Below are 22,419 nucleotides of genomic sequence, written 5' to 3' on the forward strand. Positions count from 1 at the left end.
GTGGGTGGGACAGGTAAGATAGATATACATAGGAGTCCGGGGTGGGTGGGACAGGTAAGATAGATATACATAAGATAGATAAACATAAGATAGATATACATAGGAGTCCGGGGTGGGTGGGACAGGTAAGATAGATATACATAAGATAGATAAACATAAGATAGATATACATAGGGGTCCGGGGTGGGTGGGACAGGTAAGATAGATATACATAAGATAGATATGCATAGGAGTCTGGGGTGGGTGGGACAGGTAAGATAGATAGACATAAGATAGATATACATAAGATAGATATACATAGGGGTCCGGGGTGGGTGGGACAGGTAAGATAGATATACATAAGATAGATATACATAAGATAGATATACATAGGAGTCCGGGGTGGGTGGGACAGGTAAGATAGATATACATAAGATAGATTTACATAGTGGTCCGGGGTGGGTGGGACAGGTAAGATAGATATACATAAGATAGATATACATAGGGGTCCGGGGTGGGTGGGACAGGTAAGATAGATATACATAAGATAGATATACATAAGATAGATATACATAGGAGTCCAGGGTGGGTGGGACAGGTAAGATAGATATACATAAGATAGATATACATAGTGGTCCGGGGTGGGTGGGACAGGTAAGATAGATATACATAAGATAGATATACATAAGATAGATATACATAGGGGTCCGGGGTGGGTGGGACAGGTAAGATAGATATACATAAGATAGATATACATAAGATAGATATACATAGGAGTCCAGGGTGGGTGGGACAGGTAAGATAGATATACATAAGATAGATATACATAGTGGTCCGGGGTGGGTGGGACAGGTAAGATAGATATACATAAGATAGATATACATAGGAGTCCGGGGTGGGTGGGACAGGTAAGATAGATATACATAAGATAGATATACATAAGATAGATATACATAGGGGTCCGGGGTGGGTGGGACAGGTAAGATAGATATACATAAGATAGATATACATAGGGGTCCGGGGTGGGTGGGACAGGTAAGATAGATATACATAAGATAGATATACATAGGAGTCCGGGGTGGGTGGGACAGGTAAGATAGATATACATAGGAGTCCAGGGTGGGTGGGACAGGTAAGATAGATATACATAAGATAGATATACATAGGAGTCCGGGGTGGGTGGGACAGGTAAGATAGATATACATAAGATAGATATACATAGGAGTCCGGGGTGGGTGGGACAGGTAAGATAGATATACATAAGATAGATATACATAGGGGTCCGGGGTGGGTGGGACAGGTAAGATAGATATACATAAGATAGATATACATAGGAGTCCGGGGTGGGTGGGACAGGTAAGATAGATGTACATAAGATAGATATACATAGGGGTCCGGGGTGGGTGGGACAGGTAAGATAGATGTACATAAGATAGATATACATAGGAGTCCGGGGTGGGTGGGACAGGTAAGATAGATATACATAAGATAGATATACATAGGGGTCCGGGGTGGGTGGGACAGGTAAGATAGATGTACATAAGATAGATATACATAGGAGTCCGGGGTGGGTGGGACAGGTAAGATAGATATACATAAGATAGATATACATAGGGGTCCGGGGTGGGTGGGACAGGTAAGATAGATATACATAAGATAGATATACATAGGAGTCCGGGGTGGGTGGGACAGGTAAGATAGATATACATAGGAGTCCAGGGTGGGTGGGACAGGTAAGATAGATATACATAAGATAGATATACATAGGAGTCCGGGGTGGGTGGGACAGGTAAGATAGATATACATAAGATAGATATACATAAGATAGATATACATAGTGGTCCGGGGTGGGTGGGACAGGTAAGATAGATATACATAAGATAGATATACATAAGATAGATATACATAAAAGTCTGGGGTGGGTGGGACAGGTAAGATAGATATACATAAGATAGATATACATAGGAGTCCGGGGTGGGTGGGACAGGTAAGATAGATATACATAGGAGTCCGGGGTGGGTGGGACAGGTAAGATAGATATACATAGGAGTCCGGGGTGGGTGGGACAGGTAAGATAGATATACATAAGATAGATATACATAGGGGTCCGGGGTGGGTGGGACAGGTAAGATAGATATACATAAGATAGATATACATAGGAGTCCGGGGTGGGTGGGACAGGTAAGATAGATATACATAAGATAGATATACATAGGAGTCCGGGGTGGGTGGGACAGGTAAGATAGATATACATAAGATAGATATACATAAGATAGATATACATAGGAGTCCGGGGTGGGTGGGACAGGTAAGATAGATATACATAGGAGTCCGGGGTGGGTGGGACAGGTAAGATAGATATACATAAGATAGATATACATAGGGGTCCGGGGTGGGTGGGACAGGTAAGATAGATATACATAAGATAGATATACATAGGAGTCCGGGGTGGGTGGGACAGGTAAGATAGATATACATAGGAGTCCAGGGTGGGTGGGACAGGTAAGATAGATATACATAAGATAGATATACATAGGAGTCCGGGGTGGGTGGGACAGGTAAGATAGATATACATAAGATAGATATACATAAGATAGATATACATAAGATAGATATACATAGTGGTCCGGGGTGGGTGGGACAGGTAAGATAGATATACATAAGATAGATATACATAAGATTCCGGGGTGGGTGGGACAGGTAAGATAGATATACATAAGATAGATATACATAAGATAGATATACATAAAAGTCTGGGGTGGGTGGGACAGGTAAGATAGATATACATAAGATAGATATACATAGGAGTCCGGGGTGGGTGGGACAGGTAAGATAGATATACATAAGATAGATATACATAGGAGTCCGGGGTGGGTGCGACAGGTAAGATAGATATACATAAGATAGATATACATAGGAGTCCGGGGTGGGTGGGACAGGTAAGATAGATATACATAAGATAGATATACATAGTGGTCCGGGGTGGGTGGGACAGGTAAGATAGATATACATAAGATAGATATACATAGGAGTCCGGGGTGGGTGGGACAGGTAAGATAGATATACATAGGAGTCCAGGGTGGGTGGGACAGGTAAGATAGATATACATAAGATAGATATACATAGTGGTCCGGGGTGGGTGGGACAGGTAAGATAGATATACATAAGATAGATATACATAGTGGTCCGGGGTGGGTGGGACAGGTAAGATAGATATACATAAGATAGATATACATAAGATAGATATACATAGGAGTCCGGGGTGGGTGGGACAGGTAAGATAGATATACATAAGATAGATATACATAAGATAGATATACATAGTGGTCCGGGGTGGGTGGGACAGGTAAGATAGATATACATAAGATAGATATACATAAGATAGATATACATAGTGGTCCGGGGTGGGTGGGACAGGTAAGATAGATATACATAAGATAGATATACATAAGATAGATATACATAAAAGTCTGGGGTGGGTGGGACAGGTAAGATAGATATACATAAGATAGATATACATAGGGGTCCGGGGTGGGTGGGACAGGTAAGATAGATATACATAGGAGTCCGGGGTGGGTGGGACAGGTAAGATAGATATACATAAGATAGATATACATAAGATAGATATAGATGTACATAAGATAGATATACATAGTGGTCCGGGGTGGGTGGGACAGGTAAGATAGATATACATAGGAGTCCGGGGTGGGTGGGACAGGTAAGATAGATATACATAAGATAGATAAACATAAGATAGATATACATAGGAGTCCGGGGTGGGTGGGACAGGTAAGATAGATATACATAAGATAGATAAACATAAGATAGATATACATAGGGGTCCGGGGTGGGTGGGACAGGTAAGATAGATATACATAAGATAGATATGCATAGGAGTCTGGGGTGGGTGGGACAGGTAAGATAGATAGAAATAAGATAGATATACATAAGATAGATATACATAGGGGTCCGGGGTGGGTGGGACAGGTAAGATAGATATACATAAGATAGATATACATAAGATAGATATACATAGGAGTCCGGGGTGGGTGGGACAGGTAAGATAGATATACATAGGAGTCCAGGGTGGGTGGGACAGGTAAGATAGATATACATAAGATAGATATACATAGTGGTCCGGGGTGGGTGGGACAGGTAAGATAGATATACATAAGATAGATATACATAAGATAGATATACATAGGAGTCCGGGGTGGGTGGGACAGGTAAGATAGATATACATAAGATAGATATACATAAGATAGATATACATAAAAGTCTGGGGTGGGTGGGACAGGTAAGATAGATATACATAAGATAGATATACATAGTGGTCCGGGGTGGGTGGGACAGGTAAGATAGATATACATAAGATAGATATACATAGGAGTCCGGGGTGGGTGGGACAGGTAAGATAGATATACATAAGATAGATATACATAAGATAGATATACATAAAAGTCTGGGGTGGGTGGGACAGGTAAGATAGATATACATAAGATAGATATACATAGTGGTCCGGGGTGGGTGGGACAGGTAAGATAGATATACATAAGATAGATATACATAAGATAGATATACATAGGAGTCCGGGGTGGGTGGGACAGGTAAGATAGATATACATAAGATAGATATACATAGGGGTCCGGGGTGGGTGGGACAGGTAAGATAGATATACATAAGATAGATATACATAAGATAGATATACATAGTGGTCCGGGGTGGGTGGGACAGGTAAGATAGATATACATAAGATAGATATACATAAGATAGATATACATAGGAGTCCGGGGTGGGTGGGACAGGTAAGATAGATATACATAAGATAGATATACATAGGGGTCCGGGGTGGGTGGGACAGGTAAGATAGATATACATAAGATAGATATACATAAGATAGATATACATAGGAGTCCGGGGTGGGTGGGACAGGTAAGATAGATATACATAAGATAGATATACATAGGGGTCCGGGGTGGGTGGGACAGGTAAGATAGATATACATAAGATAGATATACATAAGATAGATATACATAGGAGTCCGGGGTGGGTGGGACAGGTAAGATAGATATACATAAGATAGATATACATAAGATAGATATACATAAAAGTCTGGGGTGGGTGGGACAGGTAAGATAGATATACATAAGATAGATATACATAGTGGTCCGGGGTGGGTGGGACAGGTAAGATAGATATACATAAGATAGATATACATAAGATAGATATACATAGGAGTCCGGGGTGGGTGGGACAGGTAAGATAGATATACATAAGATAGATATACATAGGGGTCCGGGGTGGGTGGGACAGGTAAGATAGATATACATAAGATAGATATACATAAGATAGATATACATAGTGGTCCGGGGTGGGTGGGACAGGTAAGATAGATATACATAAGATAGATATACATAAGATAGATATACATAAGATAGATATACATAGTGGTCCGGGGTGGGTGGGACAGGTAAGATAGATATACATAAGATAGATATACATAAGATAGATATACATAAAAGTCTGGGGTGGGTGGGACAGGTAAGATAGATATACATAAGATAGATATACATAGGAGTCCGGGGTGGGTGGGACAGGTAAGATAGATATACATAGGAGTCCAGGGTGGGTGGGACAGGTAAGATAGATATACATAAGATAGATATACATAGGGGTCCGGGGTGGGTGGGACAGGTAAGATAGATATACATAAGATAGATATACATAAGATAGATATACATAGGAGTCCGGGGTGGGTGGGACAGGTAAGATAGATATACATAGGAGTCCAGGGTGGGTGGGACAGGTAAGATAGATATACGTAAGATAGATATACATAAGATAGATATACATCGTGGTCCGGGGTGGGTGGGACAGGTAAGATAGATATACATAGGAGTCCGGGGTGGGTGGGACAGGTAAGATAGATATACATAAGATAGATATACATAAAAGTCTGGGGTGGGTGGGACAGGTAAGATAGATATACATAAGATAGATATACATAGGAGTCCGGGGTGGGTGGGACAGGTAAGATAGATATACATAGGAGTCCAGGGTGGGTGGGACAGGTAAGATAGATATACATAGGGGTCCGGGGTGGGTGGGACAGGTAAGATAGATATACATAGGAGTCCGGGGTGGGTGGGACAGGTAAGATAGATATACATAGGGGTCCGGGGTGGGTGGGACAGGTAAGATAGATATACATAGGAGTCCGGGGTGGGTGGGACAGGTAAGATAGATATACATAGGAGTCCGGGGTGGGTGGGACAGGTAAGATAGATATACATAGGGGTCCGGGGTGGGTGGGACAGGTAAGATAGATATACATAGGAGCCCGGGGTGGGTGGGACAGGTAAGATAGATATACATAGGGGTCCGGGGTGGGTGGGACAGGTAAGATATAGGTAATGAAACATGAATCAAGAAACAGACAAGGCAGCCATAGCATCTCTTTTATTTATTGAGTTAAAACATTGATATTTTAAAACTGCAAATCCTGTTTTGGCGCACGAACAGGAGCCTTGCGCCTGGCAAACTTCAACCCTCCGGGTGTTTTGGACTTCAACTCCCACAATTCCTAACAGCCGGTAGGCTGTTAGGAATTGTGGGAGTTGAAGTCCAAAACACCCGGAGGGCTGAAGTTTGCCCGTTCCGGTCCTAGCGGCACCCGCACTCGTCCACCACCATGTCCTCGTAGTGCCGCAGCACCACGTTGTCGTCGTTGTCGTAGTAGAGGATGGAGATGGGCGAGAGGCGGACAGGGACGCAGCAGGGCTGGGGGGTGCCCCGGGGGTCCAGGGAGTGGACGATGGTCTGGAGGATGGCGTGGTTGGTGCCGTTGAGCTCCTCGGTCAGCGGGAAGGGGCACTCGCCCAGGCAGTAGTTGGCCTGGTAGCCCTGCGGGGCGATGATCCAGTTCTCCCAGCCCACGTCGCCAAAGCCGATGTAGAGCCCACGCGGCTTGCAGACGTTGGCAGCGCCGGCCGGCGGGACGTAGTAAGCGCCGCGCTTCTTCCGGGGGCTCCGGCAGCGCGAGAGCGAGACCACGAAGAGCGAGGCCTCCCGGAAGGAGTCCAGGCCGGAGCAGTCGCGGGCGCCGATCTCCAGGACAAGTCCCAAGTTCCGGGACGGCGTCCGCCAGTCACCCGCCACCGGGGTCACGTCAAAGGAGAAGGACTTGTGGACGTGGAGAAAGGACTGCGAGAGCACGGCCCGGCGGTTGTGGGCTGACATCCCCGCCAGAGACGCCCGGGTCACCCGGAAGAGCCGCAGGTCGAAGGGGCCCGAGGTGGAGGCCGCCCGGTAGAGGTTCTGCCCAAAGCGGAGCTCCAGCCGGGCCGCCGTCACCCTCTCGCCCGCCTCCAAGGCGGAGACGTTGAAGTAGAGGCGCTTCCGGAGGCAGACGGGGGGCGCCCGAGGGTGGGCGGGGCCACCTGGAAAAGAAGCAACACTCAGCATGAGAACCAGGTCTCTTGCAGGCGGATAATAAAAATAATTTCCATGGATTATGGCCCTATTTCCTCTGTTCCAAGACACTTTCCCCCCACAAAAGCATCTCTACAAGTGGGGGGCACAGGAGGAGTTAGGGGTCTGACAGACAGACAGACATATGGATAGATTATATATAGACAAACGTATGGATAGACAAGACATATGGATAGACAAGACAGACATGGATAGATAAGACAGAGAAGACAGACATATGGATAGATGTCTGTCTTGTCTATCCATATCTCTGTCTTGTCTATCTATCCATATGTCTTGTCTATCCATACGTTTCTCTCTATATAATCTATCCATATGTCTATCTATCTATAGGTCTGTCTTGTCTATCTATCCATGTCTGTCTTCTCTGTCTTATATGGATAGAAGATAGACAGACATGGATAGATAGACAAGACAGACCTATAGATAGATAGACATATGGATAGATTATATAGAGAGAAACGTATGGATAGACAAGACATATGGATAGACAAGACAGACATCTATCCAGACATCTATATGTCTATCTATCTATAGGTCTGTCTTGTCCATCTGTCCATGTCTGTCTATCTTCTATCCATATAAGACAGAGAAGACAGACATGGATAGATAGACAAGACAGACCTATAGATAGGCAGACACATGGATAGATAAGACAGACAGACATATGGATAGACAAGACAGACATCTATCCATGTCTATCCATATGTCTGTCTTATCTATCCATATGTCTTGTCTATATATCTATCCATATGTCTGTCTATCTATAGGCCTGTCTTGTCTATCCATATAAGACAGAGAAGACAGACCTATAGATAGATAGACCTATGGATAGATATATAGATAGACCTATGGATAGGTATCTGGATGAATCGATACAGATAGATAAAATACATGGATAGATATATAGATGGATGGATAGAAACATATATGAATGGATGGATAGATATCTATCCAACTACCTATCCATCCAAATATCTATCCATGTATTTATTTATCTTTATCAATGGATAGATATCTATCCAACCAGGTATCTATCTGGATGGGTGGGCAGATGGATGGACAGATAGATAGATAGAAAAATGAATAGATGGATAGATATATAGATGGAAGGATAGATTGGTAGATAGTTGGATGGATAGATAGCTATCTAGATAGATAAATAAATAAATAGGGAGAGAGATGGATGGATGGATAGATAGATAGAGAAGATAGATAGATGATTGATTGATTGATAGATACAGGAAGGTCGGAAGGAAGGAAGAAGATAGATAGACAGACAGAGAGATGGATGGACAGACAGACGAATGGATGGATGGACAGATAGATGCATGGACAGATAGATGCATGGATAGATAGATAGATAGATAGATAGATAGATTGATAGATTGATAGATTGATAGATTGATAGATATGGATGGATGGATGGATGGATAGAGAGAGAGAGAGAGAGATAGATAGATAGATAGATATGGATGGATGGATGGATGGATAGAGAGAGAGAGAGAGAGAGATAGATAGATAGATAGATAGATAGATAGATAGATAGATAGATAGATAGATATGGATGGATAGAGAGATAGAAAGATAGATAGATAGATAGATAGATAGATAGATAGATAGATAGATAGATATGGATGGATAGAGAGATAGAAAGATAGATAGATAGATAGATAGATAGATAGATAGATAGATAGATAGATATGGATGGATAGAGAGATAGAAAGATAGATAGATAGATAGATAGATAGATAGATAGATAGATAGATATGGATGGATAGAGAGATAGAAAGATAGATAGATAGATAGATAGATAGATAGATAGATAGATATGGATGGATAGAGAGATAGAAAGATAGATAGATAGATAGATAGATAGATAGATAGATAGATAGATAGATAGATAGATAGATAGATATGGATGGATGGATGGATGGATAGAGAGAGAGAGAGAGAGATAGATAGATAGATAGATAGATAGATAGATAGATATGGATGGATAGAGAGATAGATAGATAGATAGATAGATAGATAGATAGATAGATAGATATGGATGGATAGAGAGATAGAAAGATAGATAGATAGATAGATAGATAGATAGATAGATAGATAGATAGATAGATATGGATGGATAGAGAGATAGAAAGATAGATAGATAGATAGATAGATAGATAGATATGGATGGATAGAGAGATAGATAGAGAGAGAGAGAGATAGATAGATAGATAGATAGATAGATAGATAGATAAATAAATAGATAGATAGATAAATAGATAGATAGATAGATAGATAGATAGATAGATAGATAGATAGATAGATAGATAGATAGATAGATAAATAGATGGATGGATGGATGGATGGATAAATAGATAGATAGATAGATAGATAGATAGATAGATAGATAGATAGATAGATAGATAGATAGATATGGATGGATAGAGATAGATAGATAGATAGATAGATAGATAGATAGATATGGATAGATAGATAGATAGATAGATAGATAGATAGATAGATAGATATGGATGGATAGAGAGATAGATAGAGAGAGAGATAGATAGATAGATAGATAGATAGATAGATAGATAGATAGATAGATAGATAGATATGGATGGATAGAGAGAGAGATAGAGAGAGAGATAGATAGATAGATAGATAGATAGATAGATAGATAGATAGATAGATATGGATGGATAGAGAGATAGATAGATAGAGAGAGAGATAGATAGAGAGAGAGATAGATAGAGAGAGAGAGAGAGATAGATAGATAGATAGATAGATATGGATGGATAGAGATAGATAGATAGATAGATAGATAGATAGATAGATAGATAGATATGGATAGATAGATAGATAGATAGATAGATAGATAATATAGATTGATATCCATCCATCCAGATATCTATCTATCTGGGTGGGTGGATGATAGACAGAAAGATATATGAATCAATGGACAGATAGCTATCCATCCATCCAAATACCTATCTGTCCATCGATTCATGTATCTATCTATCCATCCTCCCAGATTGATTAGATATAGATAGATGATAGACATCTGGATGGATGGATATGCATCATATCTCTCCTTATCTATCTAGATAGCCTTATCTAGATAGACAAGACAGACATGGATAGATATCTGGATGGATCGATAAAGATAGATTGATAAAATACATGGATAGATAGAAACATAGATGAATAGATGGACAGATATCTATCCATCCATTCATATATCTTTCTATCCATACATACATACCAAATATCTATCCATGTATTTTATCAATCTATCTTTATCGATGGATAGATATCTATCCAACTACCTACCCATCCATCCAGATAGATGGATAAATAGATATCCATCCAACCAGATATCTATCTGGATGAGTAGGTGGGTGGACGGATGGACAGACAGACTGATAGAAAGATATATGAATCAATGGACAGATATTTGGATGGCTAGATATATAGATGGAAGAATAGATCAGTAGACAGTTGGACGGATAGATAGATAAATAGGGAGAGACATGGATGGATATCCATCCATATATCTGTCTGTCTGTCTGTCTATCTATCCGGGTGGGTAGATGTATAGATAGACAGACAAATAGATATATGGATGAATGGATGGATAGGTAGTTGGATGGATAGATAGATAGACAGATAGATAGACAGATAAAAAGGGAGATATATGGATGGATGGATGGATGGATAGGTAGTTGGATGGATAGATAGACAGATAGATAGATAGATAGACAGATAGATAGATAGACAGATAAAAAGGGAGATATATGGATGGATGGATGGATAGGTAGTTGGATGGATGGATGGATGGATGGATGGATAGATAGATAGATAGATAGATAAATAGATAAATAGGGAGAGACATGGATGGATAGCCATCCATATATCTGTCTGTCTGTCTGTCTATCTGGGTGGGTAGATAGATAGATAGACAGACAAATAGATATATGGATGAATGGATGGATAGGTAGTTGGATGGATAGATAGATAGATAGAGAGATAGAGAGGGAGAGACATGGATGGATATCCATCCATATATCTGTCTGTCTGTCTGTCTATCTATCTATCCGGGTGGGTAGATAGACAGACAGACAGATATATGGATGGATAGGTGGATGGATAGATAGATAAATAGATAGATAGATAGATAGATAGATAGATAGATAGATAGATAGATAGATAGATAGATAGATAGATAGGGAGAGACATGGATGGATATCCATCCATATATCTGTCTGTCTGTCTGTCTGTCTATCTATCCGGGTGGGTAGATAGACAGACAGACAGATATATGGATGGATAGGTGGATGGATAGATAGATAGATAGATAGATAGATAGATAGATAGATAGATAGATAGATAGATAGATAGATAGGGAGAGACATGGATGGATATCCATCCATATATCTGTCTGTCTGTCTGTCTGTCTATCTATCCGGGTGGGTAGATAGACAGACAGACAGACAGATATATGGATGGATAGGTGGATGGATAGATAGATAAATAGATAGATAGATAGATAGATAGATAGATAGATAGATAGATAGATAGATAGATAGGGAGAGACATGGATGGATATCCATCCATATATCTGTCTGTCTGTCTGTCTATCTATCTATCCGGGTGGGTAGATAGACAGACAGACAGATATATGGATGGATAGGTGGATGGATAGATAGATAGATAGATAGATAGATAGATAGATAGATAGATAGATAGATAGATAGGGAGAGACATGGATGGATATCCATCCATATATGTCTGTCTGTCTGTCTGTCTATCTATCCGGGTGGGTAGATGGATAGATAGACAGACAAATAGATATATGGATGAATGGATGGATAGGTAGTTGGATGGATAGATAGATAGACAGATAGATAGACAGATAAAAAGGGAGATATATGGATGGATGGATGGATGGATAGATAGATAGATAGATAGATAGATAGATAGATCGATAGATCGATAGATCGATAGATAGATAGATAGATAAATAGATAAATAGATAAATAGGGAGAGACATGGATGGATAGCCATCCATATATCTGTCTGTCTGTCTGTCTATCTGGGTGGGTAGATAGATAGATAGACAGACAAATAGATATATGGATGAATGGATGGATAGGTAGTTGGATGGATAGATAGATAGATAGAGAGATAGAGAGGGAGAGACATGGATGGATATCCATCCATATATCTGTCTGTCTGTCTGTCTATCTATCTATCCGGGTGGGTAGATGGACAGACAGACAGATATATGGATGGATAGGTGGATGGATAGATAGATAAATAGATAGATAGATAGATAGATAGATAGATAGATAGATAGATAGATAGATAGATAGATAGAGAGAGAGAGAGAGACATGGATGGATATCCATCCATATCTGTCTGTCTGTCTGTCTATCTATCTATCCGGGTGGGTAGATAGACAGACAGACAGATATATGGATGGATAGGTGGATGGATAGATAGATAAATAGATAGATAGATAGATAGATAGATAGATAGATAGATAGATAGGGAGAGACATGGATGGATATCCATCCATATATCTGTCTGTCTGTCTGTCTATCTATCTATCCGAGTGGGTAGATAGACAGACAGACAGATATATGGATGGATAGGTGGATGGATAGATAGATAAATAGATAGATAGGTAGATAGATAGATAGATAGATAGATAGATAGATAGATAGGGAGAGACATGGATGGATATCCATCCATATATCTGTCTGTCTGTCTGTCTATCTATCTATCCGAGTGGGTAGATAGACAGACAGACAGATATATGGATGGATAGGTGGATGGATAGATAGATAAATAGATAGATAGGTAGATAGATAGATAGATAGATAGATAGATAGATAGATAGATAGATAGATAGATAGGGAGAGACATGGATGGATATCCATCCATATATCTGTCTGTCTGTCTGTCTATCTATCTATCCGGGTGGGTAGATAGACAGACAGACAGATATATGGATGGATAGGTGGATGGATAGATAGATAAATAGATAGATAGATAGATAGATAGATAGATAGATAGATAGATAGATAGATAGATAGAGAGAGAGAGACATGGATGGATATCCATCCATATCTGTCTGTCTGTCTGTCTATCTATCTATCTGGGTGGGTAGATAGACAGACAGACAGATATATGGATGGATAGGTGGATGGATAGATAGATAAATAGATAGATAGATAGATAGATAGATAGATAGATAGATAGATAGATAGATAGATAGATAGATAGATAGATAGAGAGAGACATGGATGGATATCCATCCATATCTGTCTGTCTGTCTGTCTATCTATCTATCCGGGTGGGTGGGTAGATAGATAGACAGACAAATAGATATATGGATGAATGGATGGATAGGTAGTTGGATAGATAGATAGATAGATAGATAGATAGATAGATAGATAGATAGATAGATAGATAGATAGATAGATAGATAAATAGGGAGAGACATGGATGGATATCCATCCATATATCTGTCTGTCTGTCTATCTATCTGGGTGGGTAGATAAGATAGATATATGGATGGGTGGATAGATCCCTTTGGGGTGAGCAGGGCGGGATATAAGTGTCGCAAATAAATTAATAAAAATAAATAAATGGATGGGTAGGTAGGTAGGTGGATATCCAGCTAGATAGATAAATAGGGAGATATATGGATGGATATCCATCTGTGTGTCCGTCCGTCCAGTTGGATAGCTAACTATCCATCCAACTACCTATACATACAGACAGACAGACAGACAGATGAATTGATAGATAGTTGGATGGATAGCTAAGGAGAGATATGGATGTATATCCATCCAGATACCATCCATCTGGGTGGATAGATAGATAGATAGACAGACAGTCAGAAAGAAAGAGAGATATATGAATGGATGGATGGACAGTTGGATGGATAGCTATCTGAATAAATACATACAGAGAGATATAAATGGATATCTAGCCATCCAGATAGATACATAGATAGATACGAAGAAGAAAGATATATGAATCAGACAGACAGACAGACAGACAGATAGATAGATAAATAGATATCAATAAGGATGGATGGATGGCTTGATGGATGGAAGGACAGATAGCTAGATGGATAGATATGATCTGAACAGATAGATGTAGTTTTCATAGATAGATAGATCTGGATGGATGGCTATCTAGATAGATAAGGAGATATATGAATATATATCTATCCATCGAGATACCTACCATCCATCCATCCCTCTGGGTGGGTGGATGGATGGATGGATGGATGGATGGATAGATAGATAGATAGATAGATAGATAGATAGATAGATAGATAGATAGATAGATAGATAGAGATATGGATGGATAACTATCCATCCAGATAGATGGATGGATAACTATCCATCCAGATAGATGGATGGATGGATGGATAGATAAGATAGATAGATAGATACGAAGAAGAAAGATATATGAATCAAACAGACAGACAGATAGATAGATGACTTGATGGATGGAAGGACAGATAGCTAGATGGATAGATAAGATCTGAACAGATAGATGTAGTTTTCATAGATAAATAGATATTTTGATGGATGGATAGATAGAGATATCTGGATGGATGGGTATCTAGATAGATAAGGAGATCTATCTGGATATCTGCCCATCCAGACAGATGGATAAATAGATGGATAGGAAGATGAAAGATATATGAATCAGATGGATGGATGGATGGATGGATAGATAGATAGATAGATAGATAGATAGATAGATAGATAGATAGATAGATAGATAGATAGATATTGGGATGGATGGATGGATGGAGAGAGATCTAGATAGATAAGATCTATCTGGATATCTGTCCATCCAGATAGATAGATACGAAGAAGAAAGATACATCAATCAGACGGACAGATGGATGGAAATAGATAGATAGATAGATAGATAGATAGATAGATAGATAGATAGATCTGGATGGATGGCTATCTAGATAGATAAGGAGATCTATCTGGACATCTGTCCATCTAGATAGATTGATGGATGGATGGATGGATGGATAGATAGATAGATAGATAGATAGATAGACAGACAGACAGGTAGGTAGGTAGGTAGGTAGGTAGGTAGGTAGGAAGAAGAAAGATATATGAATCAGACGGATAGATAGATAGATAGATAGATAGATAGATAGATAGATAGATAGATAGATAGATAGAGATATCTGGATGGATGGCTATCTAGATAGATACGGAGATCTATCTGGATATCTGTCCATCTAGATAGATTGATGGATGGATGGATGGATGGATGGATAGATAGATAGATAGATAGAAGAAAGATATATGAATCAGACGGATAGATAGATAGATGGATAGATGGATGGAAGGACAGATAGCTAGATGGATAGATATTTGGATGGATGGATGGATGGATAGAGATATCTGGATGGATAGGTATCTAGATAGATAGATAGAGAGATAGAGAGATAGAGAGATAGAGAGATGGATAGATACGAAGAAGAAAGATATGTGAATTGGACGGACGGACGGACGGACGGACGGACGGACAGACAGACAGACAGACAGACAGACAGACAGACAGATAGAGAGATAGAGAGATAGAGAGATGGATAGATACGAAGAAGAAAGATATGTGAATTGGACGGACGGACGGACGGACGGACGGACAGACAGACAGACAGACAGACAGACAGACAGATAGAGAGATAGAGAGATAGAGAGATGGATAGATACGAAGAAGAAAGATATGTGAATTGGACGGACGGACGGACGGACGGACGGACAGACAGACAGACAGACAGACAGACAGACAGACAGACAGATAGATAGAGAGATAGAGAGATGGATAGATACGAAGAAGAAAGATATGTGAATTGGACGGACGGACGGACGGACGGACGGACGGACAGACAGACAGACAGACAGATAGATAGATAGAGAGATAGAGAGATAGATAGATGGATAGATACGAAGAAGAAAGATATGTGAATTGGACGGACGGACGGACGGACGGACGGACGGACGGACGGATGGATGATAGATGGATGGATGGATGGATGGATGGATGATAGATAGATGGATGGATGGATGGATGGATGGATGGATGATAGATGGATGGATGGATGGATGGATGGATGATAGATAGATGGATGGATGGATGGATGGATGGATGATAGATGGATGGATGGATGGATGGATGGATGATAGATAGATGGATGGATGGATGGATGATAGATGGATGGATGGATGGATGGATGGATGGATAGATAGATAGATAGATAGATAGATAGATAGATAGATAGATAGATAGATAGATAGATACGAAGAAGAAAGATATGTGAATTGGACGGACGGACAGATAGATAGATAGATAGATAGATGGATAGATGGATAGATGGATAGATGGATAGATGGATAGATGGATGGAAGGACAGACAGATAGATAAGGAGATCTATCCGGATATCTGTCAATCAAAACAGATGGATAAATAGACAGACAGGAAGATGAAAGATATATGAATCAGACGGACAGATGGATAGATAGATCGATAGATGTCACCTTGGACCCAAACTGAGGGGACCCCAAGGCCCACCCAGTCCATCCTACTAATCCTAATCCCTCCCGACAGATGGCCATCCGGCTGGGAAACCTGCAGAAGAGGCTCCACCGTCTAAGACGCAATGTTTCTCATAACAATAAATGAAATGGCTTGAAATAAAACTTTGAAAAATATTATTTTGAAATGAAATCATTCAGACCACAACACACAAACCTTTATTTCTCTTCCCGAGCGGAGACTCCACGATGATTAGATTTTTTTATTTTTCTGGTATTGTAACATTTCCAAAATCAATAAATCCATCAAAATACTATTTATTTACACATTACAACCAAATGGCTAAAATATTTAAAATTTAAAAAATATTTAAAAATATTCCTTTAAAAAATAATTACACATTTTAAAAAAAATATCCTCAAAAATAAAATGAAAAGTGTAAAGAATATTCTAAAATAAATAAAATATTATAATCATGACGAATGAGTCCAATATATATTTATTTACACCTTACAACCAAATAGCTAAAATATTTAAAAAATATTCCTTAAAAATTAAAAGAAAATATTGACATATAAAGGTTGTATATTAATATTTTTTAAAATATCCTCAAAAATAAAATAAAGCAACTACGACAATAAAATAAAAAGTGTAAAGAATATTCTAAAATAAATAAAAATGTTATAATAATGACAAATGAAGCCAATGGGATATATATTTATTTACACATTACAACCAAATGGCTAAAACATTTTAAAAAATATTCCTTAAAAATTAAAAGAAAATATTTACATATAAAAGTTGTATACTAATATTTTAAAAAAATCCTCAAAAATAAAATAAAGCAACTACGACAATAAAATAAAAAGTGTAAAGAATATTCTAAAATAAATAAAAATGTTATAATAATGACAAATGAAGCCAATGGGATATATATTTATTTACACATTGCAACCAAATGGCTAAAATATTTAAAAATTTAAAAAAAAACATGATTTATATATAGGCTATATACTAATATATATTTAAAAATATCCTCAAAAAATAAAATAAAATAAAGCAACTATGACAATAAAATAAAAAGTGTAAAGAATATTCTAAAATAAATAAAATATTATAATAATGACGAGTGAGGCCAATGGAAAATATATATTTATCTACACATTGCAACCAAATGCCTAAAATATTTAAAAATATAAATAAACATAATATAGAAATATCCTCAAAAATTAAAATGAATTAACTACGACAATTAATTACGACAATAGTGTGTGTGTGTGTGTATATATATATATATACAATACAAAATATATAAAATAATATAAAAATATAAAATATAAACAATATAGAAATATCCTCAAAAATTAAAATGAATTAACTACGACAATAAACTGGCTAAAATAAAAAGTGTAAAGAATATTATAAAACAAACAAAAATATAATAATGACGAATGAAGCGAATAGTGTGTGTGCGTGTGTGTATATATATATATATATATACACACACACACACACATACAATATAAAAATATAAAATATAAACATAATATAGAAATATCCTCAAAAATTAAAATGAATTAACTATGACAATAAACCGGCTAAAATAAAAAGTGTAAAGAATATTATAAAACAAACAAAAATATAATAATGACGAATGAAGCGAATAGTGTGTGTGTGTGTATATATATATATATATAATATAAAAATATTAAATATATAAAATAATATAAAATATAAATAAACATAGAAACATCCTCAAAAATTAAAATGAATTAACTACGACAATAGTGTGTGTGTGTGTATATATATATATATACAATATAAAATATATAAAATAATATAAAAATATATAAAATAATATAAATACTGTAGAGTCTCACTTATCCAAGCCTCGCTTATCCAAGCCTCTGGATTATCCAAGCCATTTTTGTAATCAATGTTTTCAATATATCGTGATATTTTGGTGCTAAATTCATAAATATAGTAATTACTACATAGCATTACTGCATAATGAACTACTTTTTCTATCAAATTTGTTGTATAACATGATGTTTTGGTGCTTAATTTATAAAATCATAACCTAATTTGATGTTTAATAGGCTTTTCCTTAATCCCTCCTTATTATCCAAGATATTTGCTTATCCAAGCTTCTGCCGGCCCGTTTAACTTGGATAAGTGAGTACTGTGTATATATATAAATTAGGAAGCCAATAAAAATATACAAATATAAATATAAAAATATTATAATGATGATGAAGCCAATTTATTTATTTATTTTTATATATATATATATATATATATATATATATATATATATATATATATATAAATAATGAGGAATGAAGCCAATAAAATATATATATAAATGTAAAAATAAAAATATAACAATGAGGAATAAAGAATGAAGCCAATAAAAATATATAAATATAAAAATAAAAATATAATAATGATGAATGAAGCCAATAATATATATATATATATGTGTGTGTGTGTGTGTGTGTGTGTGTATATAATAATGATGAATGAAGCCAATATATATATATATAAAAATGTAAAAATAAAAATATAATAATGAGGAATAAAGAATGAAGCCAATAAAAATATATAAATATAAAAATATAGTAACGATGAATGAAACCAATAATATATATAAAAATATATGTATAAAAATATGACGATGAAGCCAATAATATATATATATATATATGTGTGTGTGTGTGTGTGTGTGTGTATATAATAATGAGGAATGAAGCCAATAATATATATATATATATAAATGTAAAAATAAAAATATAATAATGATGAATGAAGCCAATAATATATATATATAAATATATATATAAAAATATGACGATGAAGCCAATAATATATATATATATATGTGTGTGTGTGTGTGTATATATAATAATGAGGAATGAAGCCAATAATATATATATATATAAAAATATAAAAATAAAAATATAATAATGAGGAATAAAGAATGAAGCCAATAAAAATATATAAATATAAAAATGTAAAAATAAAAATATAATAATGAGGAATAAAGAATGAAGCCAATAAAAATATATAAATATAAAAATATATGTATAAAAATATGACGATGAAGCCAATAATATATATATATATATATATATATATATTATAATTATAATAATGAGGAATGAAGCCAATAATATATATATATATATAAATGTAAAAATAAAAATATAATAATGATGAATGAAGCCAATAATATATATATATAAATATATATATAAAAATATGACGATGAAGCCAATAATATATATATATATATGTGTGTGTGTGTGTGTGTGTGTGTATATAATAATGAGGAATGAAGCCAATAATATATATATATATAAATGTAAAAATAAAAATATAATAATGATGAATGAAGCCAATAATATATATATATAAATATATATATAAAAATATGACGATGAAGCCAATAATATATATATATATGTGTGTGTGTGTGTGTGTATATAATAATGAGGAATGAAGCCAATAATATATATATATATATAAATGTAAAAATAAAAATATAATAATGAGGAATAAAGAATGAAGCCAATTAAAATATATAAATATAAAAATGTAAAAATAAAAATATAATAATGAGGAATAAAGAATGAAGTCAATAAAAATATATAAATATAAAAATATATGTATAAAAATATGACGATGAAGCCAATAATATATATATATATATATATATATTATAATTATAATAATGAGGAATGAAGCCAATAATATATATATATATATAAATGTAAAAATAAAAATATAATAATGATGAATGAAGCCAATAATATATATATATAAATATATATATAAAAATATGACGATGAAGCCAATAATATATATATATATATGTGTGTGTGTGTGTGTGTGTGTGTATATAATAATGAGGAATGAAGCCAATAATATATATATATATAAATGTAAAAATAAAAATATAATAATGATGAATGAAGCCAATAATATATATATATAAATATATATATAAAAATATGACGATGAAGCCAATAATATATATATATATGTGTGTGTGTGTGTGTGTATATAATAATGAGGAATGAAGCCAATAATATATATATATATATAAATGTAAAAATAAAAATATAATAATGAGGAATAAAGAATGAAGCCAATTAAAATATATAAATATAAAAATGTAAAAATAAAAATATAATAATGAGGAATAAAGAATGAAGTCAATAAAAATATATAAATATAAAAATAAAATGATGAATGAAACCAATAATATAAATATATATAAATATAAAAATATTATAATGAGGAATAAAGCCAATAATATATAAATATTATAATAATGATAAATGAGTAATGATGAATAAAAATATAATAATAATGATGAATATTATTCTATATGTAATATATAAAAATCTCTCTCTACCTTGGTCGGCGAAGCGTCGGAGGATGTTCCCGGGCGCGTGGAGCTCCTCCATCCAGCATCCTCCTCCTCCTCCTGCGTGGTCCTCCGGGGCCTCCTTCTCTTGGCTTTTCCTTTGGAAGATCTTCCAGAGCAGAGGCGGCACCTCCGCGTTGGCGTTGGGGCTTCTCCCGTGGGGCCGAGGGGGCCGGTCGTGGAGGCCCAAAGCCCTGAGGAAGGAGCCCCCCGGGCCCCCCAAAGCCCGGCCCGGAAAGGCCAGGACCACCACCAGCACCACCACCACCATGCAAAACAGCCAGGGCCGCATGGCCTGGAAAGACCTTGCCGAGGAAGGAAGGAAAGATGCTGCCTGACCCAGAGGAGGAAGGAGGGAAGTGGGAGGCTCCGTGGGGCCGGGCCCATCACAATACCTCTCCCCCTTTGATCCTCAACAGGAAGCAGCTGGGAGGGTTTAACCCTTTCCCCACCCATATCAATGCATTTCCCACCTTTTACAGTATTTTTATTTTCCTCATTTTATTTTATTATATTTTTCTCTATATATTTTACAATATTTTTCTCATTATATTCTACTATATTTTTCTCATTTTATTTCACGATTTTTTCTCTTTTTATTTTATTCTATTTTTCTCATTTTACTTTACTCTTTTTTTCTCATTATATTTCACTATATTTTTCTCAATATATTTTACCGTATTTTTCTCAATATATTTTACTATAATTTTCTCAATATATTTTACTATATTTTTCTCATTTTATTCTACTATATTTTTTCTTATTTTATTTCACAATTTTTTTCTCAATATATTTTACTATATTTTTCTCATTTTATTTCACTATATTTTTCTCATTATATTTTACTATATTTTTCTCATTATAATTTACATTTTTCTCAATTTATTTTACTATATTTTTCTCATTATATTTCGCTATATTTTTCTCATTTTAT

The 22,419-nt window shown here is 36.1% G+C and overlaps 1 protein-coding gene across 1 annotated transcript; it reads right to left on the reverse strand.

Moving 5' to 3' along the window:
* Positions 1 to 6,420: 6,420 nt before the first annotated feature.
* On the reverse strand, positions 6,421 to 21,947 carry gdf1 (growth differentiation factor 1). The gene is made up of 2 exons (XM_062959677.1): positions 21,474 to 21,947; positions 6,421 to 7,418 (listed from the first exon to the last, which is right to left on the reverse strand). The coding sequence occupies exons 1-2, from the start codon at positions 21,775 to 21,777 to the stop codon at positions 6,643 to 6,645; spliced, it is 1,080 nt and encodes a 359-aa protein (XP_062815747.1). The 5' UTR covers positions 21,778 to 21,947; the 3' UTR covers positions 6,421 to 6,642.
* Between the last annotated feature and the right edge of the window lie 472 nt (positions 21,948 to 22,419).

This window comes from Anolis carolinensis, unplaced genomic scaffold (assembly GCF_035594765.1).
Source record: "Anolis carolinensis isolate JA03-04 unplaced genomic scaffold, rAnoCar3.1.pri scaffold_7, whole genome shotgun sequence".
NCBI classification, from domain to species: Eukaryota; Metazoa; Chordata; class Lepidosauria; order Squamata; family Dactyloidae; genus Anolis; species Anolis carolinensis.

Coding starts and splice junctions, on each gene's coding strand:
- gdf1 (XM_062959677.1), bottom strand. CDS start 21,777: ATGCGGCCCTGGCTGTTTTGCATGGTGGTGGTGGTGCTGGTGGTGGTC. Junction 7,419..21,473: donor CCGACGCTTCGCCGACCAAG/GTAGAGAGAGAT, acceptor CTTCTTTTCCAG/GTGGCCCCGCCCACCCTCGG.